The sequence below is a fragment of the Dendropsophus ebraccatus genome, chromosome 10 (genome assembly GCF_027789765.1).
Source record: "Dendropsophus ebraccatus isolate aDenEbr1 chromosome 10, aDenEbr1.pat, whole genome shotgun sequence".
Classification (NCBI taxonomy): Eukaryota; Metazoa; Chordata; class Amphibia; order Anura; family Hylidae; genus Dendropsophus; species Dendropsophus ebraccatus.
In genome coordinates this window covers 80,576,541-80,592,802 of record NC_091463.1, presented here as the reverse complement: position 1 = coordinate 80,592,802, position 16,262 = coordinate 80,576,541, and the positions used below count along the sequence as shown (strand labels likewise).

Genomic DNA, 16,262 nt, shown 5'->3' with positions numbered 1-16,262 from the left:
TAACTTATTCCGTGTCATAATGTAATAAAACCTAGACTAAAACATGACACATGTTTTTCCCTGCAGATCATCCATATACATCCGCCTGCCTTCTCATACTTGTCCCTGACTGCAAGACCAATAGCTGCAGCAGGAGCCTCCCCCCACTGTCTGCAATAGGAAACTAAGCACACACCATAGCAGTCTGTATTGATGGGAATCATGGAGAAGCTCCACACATAATACTCCTGACCTACACTTACCGTCCCGTGGTATGTATGTAAACATGACTCCCTCGCTGCGGATCCCGTCTGTGATCCTCTGTAGACATACTTGGACAGGAGCCGGTTCGTCTATGTGTAGATCATAATAGGGAGGCGTCTTCAGGACGATGGCGATCTGTCTGTGAACGTCCGCCTGCGAGAAATCAGCACGTGCTTCCCATTTGCCTTTTATGAACATAACCTGGATATCTTCTAAGTAGAGAGAGAAGGTGGTGACTGTCAACTTAGCGTAAGGGCCCTCAGCTAGAGTACATATATCTATATCCATTTATTTTATGTATATATGTATATATATATATATATATATATATATATATATATATATATATATATATTACACACACACACACACACAGTGGTGCCTTGGATTACAAGCATAATTCGCCCCGGGGTCGCGTTTGTAATCCAAATCCACTCTTAAACCAAAGCAATTTTCCCATTAGAAATGACTGATATGCAGACAATTGGTTCCACACCCCAAAAATAATATTTTTATTCTGAAACACATGTAAAACAAATTAAACAAACAATGAGAAACAGCAGCAGTTGGATACAGGATGGAACCGCAGATCCCCATAATGCAGTAGTGTAGTACAACAGGCTAGAATAGAGAAGCAGGGCTGCTTTAAGAGGTCTGTGTGGTCACATGACGGCAATGGGGTAAGAGGTGTGTTTTCAGCATGGACCAGAAAGTAAGAATCACAGAGCTGTGCGGGAGGACAGTGACAGAAACTTTATATGCAGCAGTGTGTATAGCTGAGTGTAAGTGCAGGCACATTATAGCAGCAGTGTATATAGCTTAGTGTAAGTGCAGGCACATTATAGCAGCAGTGTGTATAGCTGAGTGTCCTGTCCCCTGATGTAAGCCCCAGTCTGAAGTGGATCTGCTATGATTTGGAAAGTGAGGGAGACTTCCTGGGTCAGATTACAGGGCTGTAGACAACGCTGTGCAGACCATCCCCCTCGCCCACTCCCCCTCCCATCCAGTACAATGAGCTCTCAAACCAAAGCAATGCTCTTAATCCAAGTTACAATTTTGAAAAACTGTGAGCTCTTCTTGCAAAACGCTGTAAGGGTACGTTCACACGTACCGGATCCGCAGCGGATCACTGCCCAGTAAGCTCTATGGGCAGACAAACTCCCAGCAGGATGCACATCCCGCTGTGAGTTTGTCCGCAGCCCGTCCCGTTAACCACCAGGCCGCCGGAGCCTATACTTCACCTGGTCCCCACTCCGGCTCACTTGTGTGAACATACCCTTAATCTAAGTTACTCTTAAACCAAGAAATACAGATTCAGGGGGAGATTTATCAAACATGGTGTAAAGTGAAACTGGCTCAGTTGCCCCTAGCAACCAATCAGATTCCACCTTTTATTTTCCAAAGAGTCTGTGAGGAATGTAAGGTGGAATCTGATTGGTTGCTAGGGGCAACTGAGACAGGTTCACTTTACACCATGTTTGATAAATCTCCCCCTCAGTGTTTCTCTGATCCATCCATGGATCCTGTGGCGACCTCTCACCTTTCTGCACCTTGTCACACAGGATATAGATCTCCTCCCCACCTTCACAGTGGCCGTAATCCTTATTCATCCGGCAGATCTTCAGCTCTGATGTGTTAGTGGATTCTGGGGGGATGAAGATGAACAGTTTAGCTGTGATACAAGGCGGTGACAGCGCAGCTTATATTACACCAGGACACTTACTTTTATCATACACCGGCTCCGACAGCACAGGCCCAATGGTCATACGCTGGCCCACTGCGGTAGTATAAGAGGCCTGGAAGCACAGTCTGACCACGTTTAGATCCACCTCTTCATGGTGCCGCCACAGGCCAGCTATTAAGGGGGAGTAGTACATGTATCAGGAAGCCATGATATCCACTATGACACAGATGAGCAGATACACATTGAAATGAAGACTCAAAAACAGAATTTGTTGCCTAGGTTACCGACCACCGCAGTGGTCACACTAAAATATATATATATATATATATATATATATATATATATATATATATATATATATATATATACTGTATATATATATATACTGTATATATATATATATATATATATATATATATATATATATATATATATATAACAAAATCGCAATTGAAGACAGCGTCTCTTAGAGTATCAAAAAGTTTCTTCTTTTAATTTATTTAGCCATATGCGTACAAAATATCAAACAACGTTTCGGCCCTTCAAAAAAACATACTGAGCCTTTCTCAAGTACCTGGGAGAAACTATATATATATATATATATATATATATATATATATATATATATATATAGAGTGATATAATATACACATACTTTTTAATATCTATCTATCTATACACCAGCCGGGGGGGGGTTAGGGTTAGGGTTGGGGGAGATAATGTTTTTTGAGTGACTGCATTGCTGTTTTACACCTGAAAAAAAGCTACATGTGAACACAGCCATACGCATCTATCTCCACCTTCATTCTGGACTCACCATGGTAGGGATCGATGCCCAGATTCAGTCTCGCCTTCACAGATGACTCAATTTCCTTCTTCCGAACACACTGGATGCCCAGATTGCTAAAGCTGCAGGATGAAGAATTAGACATTTGATTACTGGGCACAACACATACTGCGGAAAGTCTTCTCAACAACAACGTGTGGTAAACGTCATAGAGTAACTCCGCCCAAAAGGCACCGATCATCATTGTCAGATTATTCTTCTGCACTTCCTGCTGCAGAGGACACGTAGTATAACATGGCTCCCATCCAACGATACAGATGATGACATAATACATGGCGGCATGGTGTCCTCCTGGGCTGAAGCTGATTTCTGCAGCAGTGCACCACACTCTGGCTAATAAAGGAGAACCCCCTCCCCCTATGGCGCCATATGCCAAAATCAGAACAGGGGTCATATAATGTTTTCCTAATGGGGCAATTTATCATAATACACTCCTTATATCTGTACGTCTATTTGTTAAAGGAGTTGTCTGCCCAAGACTAGCCCTTTTATATGTAGTACGCCTCATGGTGATTGCTTCAGATCAAACACCCAATACCTTCCAGCTAATAACCGATCTTGTTGGGGAAAACCTTTATTGACCCAACAGTTCACTGTCTCCAGTGACCACTTTCAGAGATAATTCTGACCACGGCCACTTGCTTCTTAGATCCTGGGGTATCTAAGCGGTTAACAGAGGTAGGGGGCACCATTTGTCAGTCCACCCTAAATAGGATTATGGATATTATTGGTTGTTATGGTAGTTTGCGGCCTAACAATGGCTCACAACTCTGCCATCTTAGCTTACGTTTGTGCAATCTGCTTTTTTCATCCATTTTTTGCAAAAAAAATGATAAAAAACGGATGCATGTGTGTGCATCCGTTTTGATCCGTTTTTCATTGAATTTCATTATAAAAAAAACTGATAAAAATGGGTAGTTTTTTTTTAACGTACACAAAAACGTAGTCAAGCTCATTTTTGTGTCCGTTAAAAAAAAACGGATCTGTTTTGATCCGTTTTATTTATAACAGAATTAAATGGAAAAACTGATCAAAACTGATGCACACACGTAGCCATTTTTTGCAAAAAAAAAAAAAAAAAAAAAGATGAAAAAAAAAAACGGATGAAAAAAACGTAGTGTGAACCCAGCCTTACACCCTGTGTTAAGCCTAGAACACTTCAGAATAGATCATCATGCAACAAAGCAATGGTATTGGCTGTACATATACATTCTGCCAGGTAAGGCTAGTGAGGTTGGAAGGGATGGCAAGTGGTGTCCTAACTAAAGGAGAATAGAAAGAGTACCTAATAAAGTACCATACACAAGCAGTTGTCCCTAATGGATGTCAACTGATGTATATCTACTTATGTTGCCCTGTGGTGTGCTATTCCTGATATAAAGGAACTAACAACAATGGACATGCTAAGAATTGTGCATAGAAATTATATATATATTTATCAATTAATTATTAATTAATAATATAATTTATTATTAATTAATAATATATACATATAATTAATGTAGGTACCACTAAAAATGTATAGTATGGCTCCCAATAACAGAGGTAATGTTACATGTGCCAGGATGAGCAAACAAGCTAATAAAAAATAAATAAATACATAAATCACTGTTCCCGACATGTTTCATCGTAGAGTTTTACTCACAGTTCATCAGGGGAGAGAGCAATCTTGTACAGTGACATTAAAATTAAAAAATGAACAGCTGTGTATATGGTAACTGACATTGTAAAGTAGATATTAGTACATTGGCGTAAATAAGTATGCATGACAACATCATGGTCACTCTCATGTGAAAGCGTAGTACGAAGTTGGAAACATGCTACCTGTGTGCTACGTAGATAAGGCGTGGCCAGCTCGACAGAGGAGCAGCCATGCATGTAGGACACTGACCTGATAATGTTCAAGATTGATTTCTCTTCCCTAATGAATGGGTGTAAAACTCCATGGAGAAACACGTCGGTCAATTATACTTTATCTGTTTATGCTGATGCTGATGGTACATACACAGCTCTTGGATTATTTTTCTTGGGTGGGGATGGCTCCATATGTCAGAACCAACTGATCTCCTTAGATTTTCACACAATACAGTGTCCATAGTTTATTCATTTCATATTTGTTGATTTTTTATAGCACCAACATATTTCACAGGGGAGAGTCAATAAAACATTGCCTGATCTGGCTCTTTAGAGGCCGCCCCTGAGGCACAGACTAGAAACAGCACCAAGGGGGGCACATGGAAGCAAAAACGATGAACAAATGAAAATTTTTCATGTTAAGGCCCTTTTACACGGGCCGATTATCAGCCAGGAGTTGCTGGAAATGCTCCTTTGGCCGATAATCGCCCAGTGTAAAATTGACGGCGGTGAGTTAAGGAGCGGGATTCTCAGCTGATTGCATCTTTGCAGGCTTTAAAATCTATTGCTATTGGCCACACATGTCCTTGTCTAAACAGGGGATGTGTGGCAGATAGTGATAGATTTAAATGGCTGCACAAACGATATATTGATCCTTCGTGTGGCCCTAAAGGAACTGAAAACATGCACAGATCTCGCTGATCGGTACACCTTTGCGGTAGCGGACAGCTGAAGACTTACTTATGTTAAAGAGCCCTAAAAAATATGTAAATTACAACAACAGCTACAGCGCAATAAGGAAAGGAAAGTCCAATCTTGTTTTTATACCATGCTATGATTAAGGGCCTGTGTGCCTGAAACGCGTCGGTGTACAAGTTGTAGACTTATGGAGGGTGTCTTTTTATAGAATAAAAGATGTCAAGATTGGAGTTTCACCCGGCTGCTGAATCCTCTACTTTTTGTACTGTATCTGTTTGGGCTGTCCCCACCACGCAGCTAGTTTGTTGGTAGGGTGAGCTGTCTCTACTGTTTTGCATTACAACAGCTATGGTATGGTATGGAAACAATTTATGAGATAATCCCTTTAAATGTTCAACTCACCTATGCTGAGTTTGTCCTTCATCAGGATGCAATGTAATACTACAGATGCCGTCGTGGCAATCCTTACCCACCAGGCCGTGAGGGTGGATACGATGAGGAGGATCTCTCCAAACCAGGCACACATTGACTTTGACTTCATGAATTTCCTCGCAGTTCAATAGCTAAAAGTCACAACACAAGAAAGATAACAGGTAAGACGGGAAGGAGCCGGGATCTCAGGTACTTTCCACAGGAGGAGAAGAGGTTAATACAGCTATAATACTATATGAGCAATCACCTAAGAAACATAGTGTGTACTAACTCCAGGTGCATCGTAACTAGCCACCCTCAAGCGGGCGTGCTGGGGCACGGAGGCGGAAGAGAAAGATGAAAAATTATACAAAGGAAGGATGCAGGGCACGGTTCTCTGGAGCGCTGCCATCTTATATGAACTCTATGGGTATGATCTTACTAAGAGTAAATCAGGCTAAATCAATCGGGATACGTTCACACCGGTCACAAATCCGACCCAGACGCCACAGGAACATTTACAGGAAATTTTGACCAATGCAGATTGGCAGGTACAACACAGAAAAATCCGCAATACTAGGGCTGGATTACAGCTTTTCAGTCCGCTACTGAAGTCAATAGGGAAAATCTAGACCTGTAAATGTAACCATATCCTCACTAGGTGGTCATGTCTGTCATCCTCAGCTACTCACAAAGATTCCTCTAATTTTACTTGTGAGAGCAGAAGTTTGTGCTCCAGAGCTGCAGTCCTCCTAACCAGTCAGTATACTAGCTAGTGGAATTAGTGTAGAAGAGCATGCTTCTTCTTTTATGCTACTCTGTTACACCCATACCATATCTGTGTCTAAATGTAGTGGAGAAGAACGCGAGAATAGTAGAAACCATGGGCTGACACAGATGTCCGCACTGTAATCCTGAATAGTAAGGCTGGGTTCACACTGCGTTTTTTGCAGTCCATTTAATGTATCCATTTTATGGGGAAAAAACAGATGCAATTGTGTACATCAGTTTGGTTCCGTTTTTTCCCATGACTTCCATTATAAAAGAAAAACGGAACGGATTGAAAAAACGCAGTGTGAACCAAGCCTAATAATAATTTTATTTATATAGCGCCAACATAATCTGCAGCACTGTACAATCCTGGGGCTACATGCATAGACATAATCAGGTGTTACAGACATATACATATACTATACAGAAAAAAACACCTTTATTTGTTTTCACAATTAGATATCACAGAAAAATGTAAAAACTTATTAAAACTTAAATAAGTTTTTCACGTTTTTCAGTGATCTGAGATACACATAACAATCAAGTCCCGTGAGGAGCCAGGGCCCTAATCGAAGGAGCTCACATACAGTGATTATTTGACTCCAATGCAAGTGACAAAAACCTGTGTGGAAACCCACTGATGACAATGGGGCTAATCCACATGACTTTATCTGCACTTCTATGGCGCGAAAGCCATAGAGTATTTCCATGGATTCCCACCATGGAAATATACTATTATCTAATGTGTGAATATACCCTTAAAATTGGAGGAGCAGTCATATACAACCTGGCAAAAATCGCTAAAAAAAATTGTAATCATTTTTTTGGACACCATCAATACACAATAAAGACCACTAATCTCCTTACCTCAATGGCGGGAAGCGTCTTGCTGTGGTCGGTACTGCTCTCTCCCAGGATACTGCCGGCTGACCGCCCCTCACACTGGTACCGGAACCGCATCCCGCGCTGTTTCGGCTGTTCTGTGATGATGAGTTGTGGTGCTGGAGTGTTCTGGCATGGGACCCAGTTTGGGGTGGCAGGTTCCACTGGGGGCGCCCATGGGGCCACAGTCACCGTGTCGAGGATGCTGGATTCCCGCGCCCATGTGGGTCCAGAGTCAGCATTAATGTAATCCATAACCTCTTCTACAACAGGAGACAAAAACAAGCGCACATGATGTTATAACACACAACAGGGCATGAGTTCACCCTCCTCCACCTTCACGTTCCCCCGGCTGGGAAATCCCTATTTTTTATTCTCACGCAGCTTGTAAAACATTGCTAGCCCGCACTCACCACTGATGAGTCAGATCGCCCATGTCACACCATATCATCATACAAGGGCACAACTCTGATGGATAGGCTGATGTTTACTACGGTAGTACTCACTGCTATATAAGCAGCAATGACAGCCGCCTCCTGGCATTGTGCAGACAGAGCACATTTCACTTACATGGCATCTGCAGAAGTACAGGTCCTATGTTCTCTGTTTGTGGTCATTAACTAGGAACTGTTTATACTTCCAATGAATACTAAGGTGCAGGGCTTGTCCTATACTGAGCCCCGCACCTATGAGTCCATCACATGACCAGAATAGCTTTTATCTCCTGGGAGCAAACAATGAAAACTATGCAGAAAACTTTGAAAAACTATATAACTTTTCACACAATGACCCGTTTTCTTAACGGTTATAAAAAGGTTATAATAGCTGATACCTTCATTCATGCTATTTCCTAATCCCCTGAGGAAGCCGTTTTTATGGTGAAACATGTCGGGAGGGGATACTGTCTTGGATGCACAATTTTATTTATTTTTTTCATTAATCTGAGCTACTAGGTGAAAATTACTAGTGACTGGGAATCTGAATACCAACTCATTACCAATCAATAGGTGTGAGATTTGCACAAACAAAATAAAATAAAGTGACAACTGCCACCTAGTATCATTACGGTATATCCCAGGAGAGCTCACGATGTTTGACACATGACTACTGAAAGTGGCTCTAGTAATCAAGAAGCAGCCAGTAAGCCAACACTGGTGGGGGGAACCAGAGAAGCCTCACCAGGGGGTTGCAGAAGATGTGGAAGATGACAGATGATTTTTATTTTATATTTTATAATTTATTTAATTTTACAATTTTTACTACTTTAGACCCACAGGTAACCCACTGCAAAATCTGCAATAGTAGGAGTGGATTATGGATTTTCACACCTCTACTGAAGTCAGGGGGAAAAAAATCTACAACCAATCCTCACTGTATTTGCAGCAACAAATTACTCGAGGTGGGTATATACCTTTAAATGGATATCTAGAAGTGGCAGCGATTTTTTTTTCTCTTAACTTTTTATTGGATTTCCAAACAGTAGAACAAATAAACCCAGTGATGCTAAGATACCTAAATATATTTTTATATATATATATATGTGGGTGTGTCCTAAAATAAAAGCACAAAACGAGTATCCAGGTGGTTACTAGAGATGAGCAAACCTCATGCTCAGTGGGTTTACCTGAACCTGAACGATCGGTGGCTGAAGAAGTTGGATGCAGCTCTAGGGCTGCCTGGAAAATATGGATACAGCCATAGGACTATATAGGGCTGCCCCCAACTTCTTCAGCCACCGGTAATCAAATACCAGACCATTAGGCTCCAGCATGCACTCTAGTCAGGAGCTTTTCCCTGGTAGGTGTTAAATGGATGGTCACCAATGTAGTGTGAACCCATTTTGGTGATCAGCGGGTGTCTCAGGACCCTTACTCATCAAAATTGCTATTACATGTTATAATTAAAAAAAAAAACTTTTGGTACCCAGTCTGGATGAGTTATAGAAGGAGCTGAGCCACCTCTCTACCGAACTCTATAGAAAAGGAGCCATTGTGTATAAAGTTCAATAAATGAAGGTCAAGGAGCGGGGGGACCTATGCCTCATAATGTGAGAATACCCTTTAGATAATAAAAAAAATTGTGTTTTTACTTTCTATTCCTTATTTTAAAAGTGAGAAGTGAGAATGATGGATGATTTAGATTTAGTGACAACGTAATTCTCATGAACTTGTGTCCTCCCTCGAAGAGATGAGAATTCCCCTTTATTGTGACTGTAATTCAGAACTGCACAAGTCTGGCCGCCTCAGTGATCTCTGGATAAATCATAGTTATTTTATTTTTCCATGGAGTCAGAATTACCCATCCAGGGACTATCACGTGACTTTAACTTAGTCCTAACCTAGAATCCTGGATGATAAACGTTATGTGTAGGGCGCCAATTCTTATAATGTGTGTGTGAGTATCACATAGAATGCAGCCTGTCCTGTACGATAATACAGTAACCTCCAGTCATGGAGAACTTGCTTTATGGCGGTTGCCAATCTTGGCTGCTTTCTTCTGGAGCCTCTTTTCTTAGGACTTTGTTGTGTCAGTTATGAATGTTGACAACTGGGTGTGACCCTTGGGTGTGTCCATGCACATTGTCCAATAAAAGCCAGCATATAAGGAGAAGGGGAAACCCCATTTTTTTATTAATTTATTGATTTCCAGGAAGAATAATAGAGGAAAGGTAACATGCAGAGTACTGTAAAAAGGACTGATATCATGCAGAATACAAGTATATAATAAACTAGTAGACACATCGTGGGAGATTGATCAAACATGGTGTAAAGTGAAACTGGCTCAGTTGCCCCTAGCAACCAATCAGATTCCACCTTTCATTCCTCACAGACTCTTTGGAAAATGAATGGTGGAATCTGATTGGTTGCTAGGGGCAACTGAGCCAGTTTCACTTTACACCATGTTTGATCAATCTCCCCCATCATCTTCTAAAAGGGATTGTCCAGCACTAAATAACAGTTTGATAAGGACTCGGCTGGGTTCAAAATAAAAGCCGATCTGCCTGATCACTGCCGATCAGCACTTCCTGATAATCCACACACAGGAAATGCCTTCTCAGCCAATCACAGCACATTTCTGTCCTTCCATCAGACTCTACACATCAAGCTGCCAAACCAGGAGGCCGACGTAGAGCCCAACACGTCCATTGACTTTAATGGGCCAAACAGCATCTAAGTGTGGTCCCCTTTACTCCTTCTGTTAGGGATTCAGAAACATGGTCTACCAAGTCCCGCACAGAAATCAGACTCTATGTTGGCTTCCCATTTTGACATCTTACCAAGGTAGACCCCAATGGAAGTGCTAAACATGAATTGTGAATTGTGCACAATTTCTGTGTTTCAGGAGGGATCAGGTACTGTTGGATCAGCAATTGCTGGGGATCAAGAAGTTGAGTATCACTTATTTTTAAGTTGTAAGCCCTTAAAAATAATTTCCAGCCCTGGACAACCCCTTTAAGGGGTTATCAAGGCTTAGAATTTATGTTGGATTAGTAACATGCTGACATGAACAGCGTCAGACAGACACCTGCTGACATTAATGCCATCTACTGAGATTTCAGCATTTTACAAAAAAAAAGCTTAAAGGAATTGTCCATACTTGGAAAAATATGTCTGCTCTTTTTGTCAGAAATAGTGCCTCCCCTGTCTTCAGTTTCATTTAAATAAATAAAGCTGAATTATAATACCACATACGGCCTGAAGGCAGGGGGGGGGGGTGTTTTGCAAAAAAAGTGTTTGTGCTTTTTCTACCCCTTTAAGGTGTTTTCAGCTATGGACAATCCTTTTATTGCTCCCTGATGGTAAACTGATCGTAGGTGTTTTGCTGCCTGTAAAAAATGAGGGAACTCAGCAGCAAATGTTCAATTCCCCTGCAGCGCCACCACAGGAGAAATTAAGCATTACATGATGATACTTTATAAATTAATGGACTGTCTATATAATGCACGGACGTCCCAGGTCCTCCAGAGGAAGAGACGCTCTTTGTAGCTACATTCTGCTCCTGATATATGATGGAGGTTAGGTATGATGGACCCCACTTTATATAACTTTAAGTAGACCATCTTATCGAAAATGTCCATGATCTCGTACACAGGAACATTGTGATATTGTGTTTGAGGGCTTGGTAGTGGCCATTTCAGTTTATAGGTGCCCAAAAATCAGTGTAAGGGTGCGTTCACACGTACAGGATCTGCAGCAGATTTGATGGCGCAGATTTGATTTCCTTTGAATCTGCAACTTCAGATCTGCTGCAGATCCTGTACGTGTGAACGCACCCTTAAGAAACATTACACCAAAAAGCAATAATCAAATGTTTGCGGTCACACGATCAATAGGCGACACCTAAGAAATATCAAAGGCCTTTACACATCCCATCTACAGTACATCCCCTTTCTGGCCTCGCTATGTTACAAGTCAAGAACATATGAAGAAGATCTATGTTGTTTAGATGGTAAGTGCAGAAATCCCCTCAATTATGTAACTGGAGCCAGTGACACGGAGCAATGCTGCGGAGAGTAGGAAAGTACCCCCGGGTGCAGGTGCTGGCAGCAACACTGACGTCAATCTGGGCAACGCATGGGCAGCTGTAATGTATTGTACCGGAGCATGGAAAAAAGACAAAGTTCAAGGGCACCAGAATGGAGAAGCGGAATAGTATAATATCGGTATCATAGGATTTATATAGTGCTCTATTAATGCTGACTACATCCTTTTGATTTTAGACAGAAGTATAAAAACAGAAGGAAAAGTTCTGTCCCAACCCCCTACGGAAAGAGTACGAGTAAGTATTACTAACTCTGGATACAGAGAGGACCATCTGATAGTAATTGGTTCCCGTCACATTTATAGCACACTCTATAGTACATATTGAAAGGGTGGGGGGTCCTCTTTTGACCTCCCCTATTTGTCACCAAAAAAACGTTGTCTACATGTTGTCCCATTGCTGCGATCAGGGATCTTCAAGGGAATCTGGCAGCAAGTGATCAATTTCCCTGCAGTGCCCCCGCAGGAGAAATGAGGCATTACACATTGCCTGCTGTCAGTATAAGGTGCTGAGACCCCCATTAACCACAAGGTTTCATTATGACTCCATGACGTCCGCATTTAATGGATAGTTATCTGCCATCCCTGACGTGTCATCTCTCCATCATCAGCGGAGATAGCCACAGAGATAGCCACAGAGATAGCCCAGCCTAGTTTTACCAGGATATAGGTGGTGTTTATAGTCCAAACAACAAGGAAACTGGATCTTAGAATCAATGACTAGATGGCTACAGTAAACACTGCTCCAGGCAGCCCTGGTCACTACCAGCGGACCCCAATGATGGCTGACCATGAGAATCTCAAGTCTATGGTGGCAAGCACAATGGTCATCATGGCAAACAGAGTTCAAACGGGCTGGATTGCCACCCGTCCAATGCAAATGGACTTGGTGACTGGCCTGGTGAATTGCATTGTGGGAAGTTTAGTCTTTACACTAGCAGTCTAGTTAGGGTGTGTTCACACAGACAGATTATTCGACAGATTATTGAAGCCAAAGCCAGGAACAGACTCTAAATAGAGAACAGGTCATAAGGGCAAGACTGAGCTTTCTCCTTTTTTCAAATCCATTGCTGGCTTTGGCTTTATAAATCTGTCAGAAAAAAATCTGTCCGTGTAAACGCACATTAGACAGGCAGATGGTTACCAGATGTGAGTGCCGATCTAGTGGATCAGAGTTCGACAAATTCATTGACTGATCACTGGGTCTTTGACATAGGGCAAGGTGCTGCCCATCTGGTGAAGAGAACAGATAATCAACCAAATAATAAAACCTCAACTGGGGGCACTGTCATTAAAAAAAAAAAAAAAAAAAAACATTTTGATGCATCATCAAGACACATCAAGAATCCTGATTGGTCGGAATCTCTAGATGGTCCAGGAGAAGTGCCTGCTGCATGTGTTCTCTCCCAGTTCTGTACCATGTGACCGAGATAGTGTTATAATTGAAGTCTCGGTCCCATAGATGGAGAGTGGGGAGAGACGCACCATGTGACATGCTCATTTTAGTGATTACTGAGACCCCAACTAATCAAAGATGTCAAAACTGTGTCACAAAGTTGACTGGTTCCAGCAGCAGAATTATGAATGCAGCTCTTAGGGTGGTTTTCCAGAATTCCTGATTTGAATGCAAAATAAGTAGATTGGCACTCACCTATTAGATGGCTCCATTATCATGCAGGATTATGTGTGCAACCCTTAATTTTAACTATTGTTGGCTGCATATCCCCTATTACATAGGGAGAGGCGCAACCCGCTTTAAAAATATGACCAAACTCTAATGAGTTCACGTGACAGCTAATCCCTGGGGCTATTACACAAGGTAACATTGGCCTACTTGCTGACAGTCACCCTGTGTGTAATAGGGTCCTTAACTATAAGGCTGGGTTCACACACAGTATATTACAGTCAGTATTTGCTCAGTATTTTGCAACCTCAACCAGGAGTGGATTGAAAACACAGAAAGGATCTGTTCACACAATATTGAAATTGAGTGGATGGCCGCCATTTAACAGCCAATATTTGCTGTTATTTATAACGGCTGTTGTATTGAAATAATGGCAGTTATTTACCGTTATATGGCGGCCATCCACTCAATTTCACCATTGTGTGAATAGATCCTTTCTGTGTTTGCAATCCACTCCTGGTTTTGGTTGCAAAATACTGAGCAAATACTGACTGAAATATACTGTGTGTGAGCATAGCCTATCACTGGAAGTAACCTAGTACAGCATCAGCAAACTAATAGATGCCTATTATCTTCTATGGTTCAAGTGTCACTGTCGTTAAAAAATTTTTTTTGCAGAAATCAATAGTACAGGCGATTTTAAGAAACTTTGTTATTGGGTTTATTAGGCAAATATGCCATTATCTGCATTTAAAAAGCCTTTTACCAGGCCCCCCCTCCTCTCCTTTCTGTCATCCACTGCTCAGAATCAGAAAATCTCGACTCTTTTTTTTATCAGTCGGATCCTGTCTGAGCTATGGAGAGGGGAGGGGAGAGGAGGGAGATTAGTCGGCAGCAGAGAGCAGAGAACAAAGAATTACACAGCGGGGGAGCTATTCAGAGGTCAGAGAGGTCAGTAGTGACATCAGAGGAGAAAGCCTGGTCATTCAGCTGTAACTTAACTCTTTGTTGTCCTGTTTTGGTGCCTCATCTCACTCTCTCCATAGGAATACCATGAAGACAGGGGGAGAGCTTCAAACTGCTTTTTCATGACAAACATTCATTTTTCGGCCTGTACTATTGATTTTTGCAAAAATTATTTTAACAACAATGACACTTTAAGAGCTGTGCTGGGAGTGCTGTGCCTTCTGTGACCTCGCTCTGCTTGCTGAGCATGCCCAAACATTGATGACTGTCTCAGGGTTATATATTCAGCTAATGTACTCCCAAGAAACATGCCCCTCCACAGATATATATATATATATATACCACAGGTTCAGTAGGGTCTAAACTAAAGATAATACCCTGCAATTCATGTTGGAACAGCTATATACAAGGGCCCGTAGGTATATAATTTAACCATACGGGTACTTACCTAGTGTTGGGGGGTGGCTTTGTGGAAGGCCATTAGGAACTAAAATAAAAGGAGAATATTTGTAGTAAGTAAAAGGTGAAACCAAATATAATAGAGCATTCATATATGTCCCCGCTCCAGTATACATACATTTACTATATATATATATATATATATATATATATACACACATATATATATACACACATACATACAGGAGCCAAACGGCAAACTAAGTTCTTCATTTTTGCTTAATCTGCAGCCTTATACAAAGGTTGATGGGGAGACTGGGAGAAAAGCCCCCAAAGTGCAGGATATATATATATATATATATATATATATATATACACACACACACACACACACATCTGTGAAACACATGGAGGAAAGAAAGGCATTGCAAGTGGTGTGATGAATATACATGATCAACAGGGGTCCAGATGTGATCATGTCTAGGGAAAGGGTCACAGATGCCCTGACGGACTTTGACTATGCTCAGTGGCTGCTCCTTATCGGAGAAGCCCCCTAACCCCAAAACTTTAGATTAGTGTCTCCCAACCTTCGGCCCTCCAGCTGTTGCAAAACTACAACTCCCATCATGCCCTGGTGATCACTGACTGATAATCCTTGCAATACTTATTGAAGGAGTAACCTCCTAACCCTTTAGGTCACTGTTCCCCCTACCTGTAACTCTCTGCCTGTTGCAAAACTACAACTCCCATCATGCCCTGGTGGCCATGGACTGATACTCCTTGCAATACTTATTGAAGCAGTAACTTCCTACCCCTTTAGGTCCCTGTTCCCCCCTACATGTAACTCTCTGCCTGTTGCAAAACTACAACTCCCATCATGTCCTGACAGCCTTCGGCTGTTGTAGTTTTGCAGGTAGGGGAAAACTGACCTATAAAAATATTCCTCCATACTGGCGTTTGCTGAGCTCCAGATGAATGGAGGCGGCAGGGGGAACCTGTATGAGGCCCTGGGTGTCTGCCTCCCCCCCGCACACTGACTAATCTGACTGGTATGCAGAATACAGCGGGGCTCTGGGAGAGGTGCTGTATGGGAGATATCTCAGAAGCTACGGGGCAGAGGGTGTAATAGCACCTCTCCTTCCTATATGAGAAATAGCATTATAGATGAGGACCCCGTTACAGATCTTGCAGCATCTTCAAGGTACACCTCTGTGTGAGAGCCGTAAAATTGTGACACTGGCTCTTTAAATCCTTGTTTCTTAAAGGGGTCGTCCAGGATTTTTTTTAAAAGCTACTTTCTTGCAAAAAAAAAAAAAAAAAAAAAAAGGCGCCTCCCCTGTG

General features: G+C 41.9%; 1 protein-coding gene across 3 annotated transcripts in view; it reads right to left on the bottom strand.

The window, feature by feature from the left end:
- The window catches only part of RELB (RELB proto-oncogene, NF-kB subunit), a 69,897-nt gene that overhangs the window by 49,647 nt on the left and 3,988 nt on the right, over window positions 1-16,262 (bottom strand). For 2 of the 3 annotated variants that reach the window (XM_069943552.1, XM_069943550.1), the window contains exons 2-8: window positions 14,971-15,009; window positions 7,377-7,654; window positions 5,730-5,890; window positions 2,745-2,836; window positions 1,967-2,098; window positions 1,784-1,888; window positions 243-455 (exon numbers count right to left, since the gene is read on the bottom strand). In XM_069943552.1, coding sequence (XP_069799653.1) covers window positions 243-455; window positions 1,784-1,888; window positions 1,967-2,098; window positions 2,745-2,836; window positions 5,730-5,890; window positions 7,377-7,654; window positions 14,971-15,009 — 1,020 coding nt within the window. The remainder of the gene's footprint in view (window positions 1-242; window positions 456-1,783; window positions 1,889-1,966; window positions 2,099-2,744; window positions 2,837-5,729; window positions 5,891-7,376; window positions 7,655-14,970; window positions 15,010-16,262) is intronic. The other variant, XM_069943551.1, reaches the window with a different exon arrangement.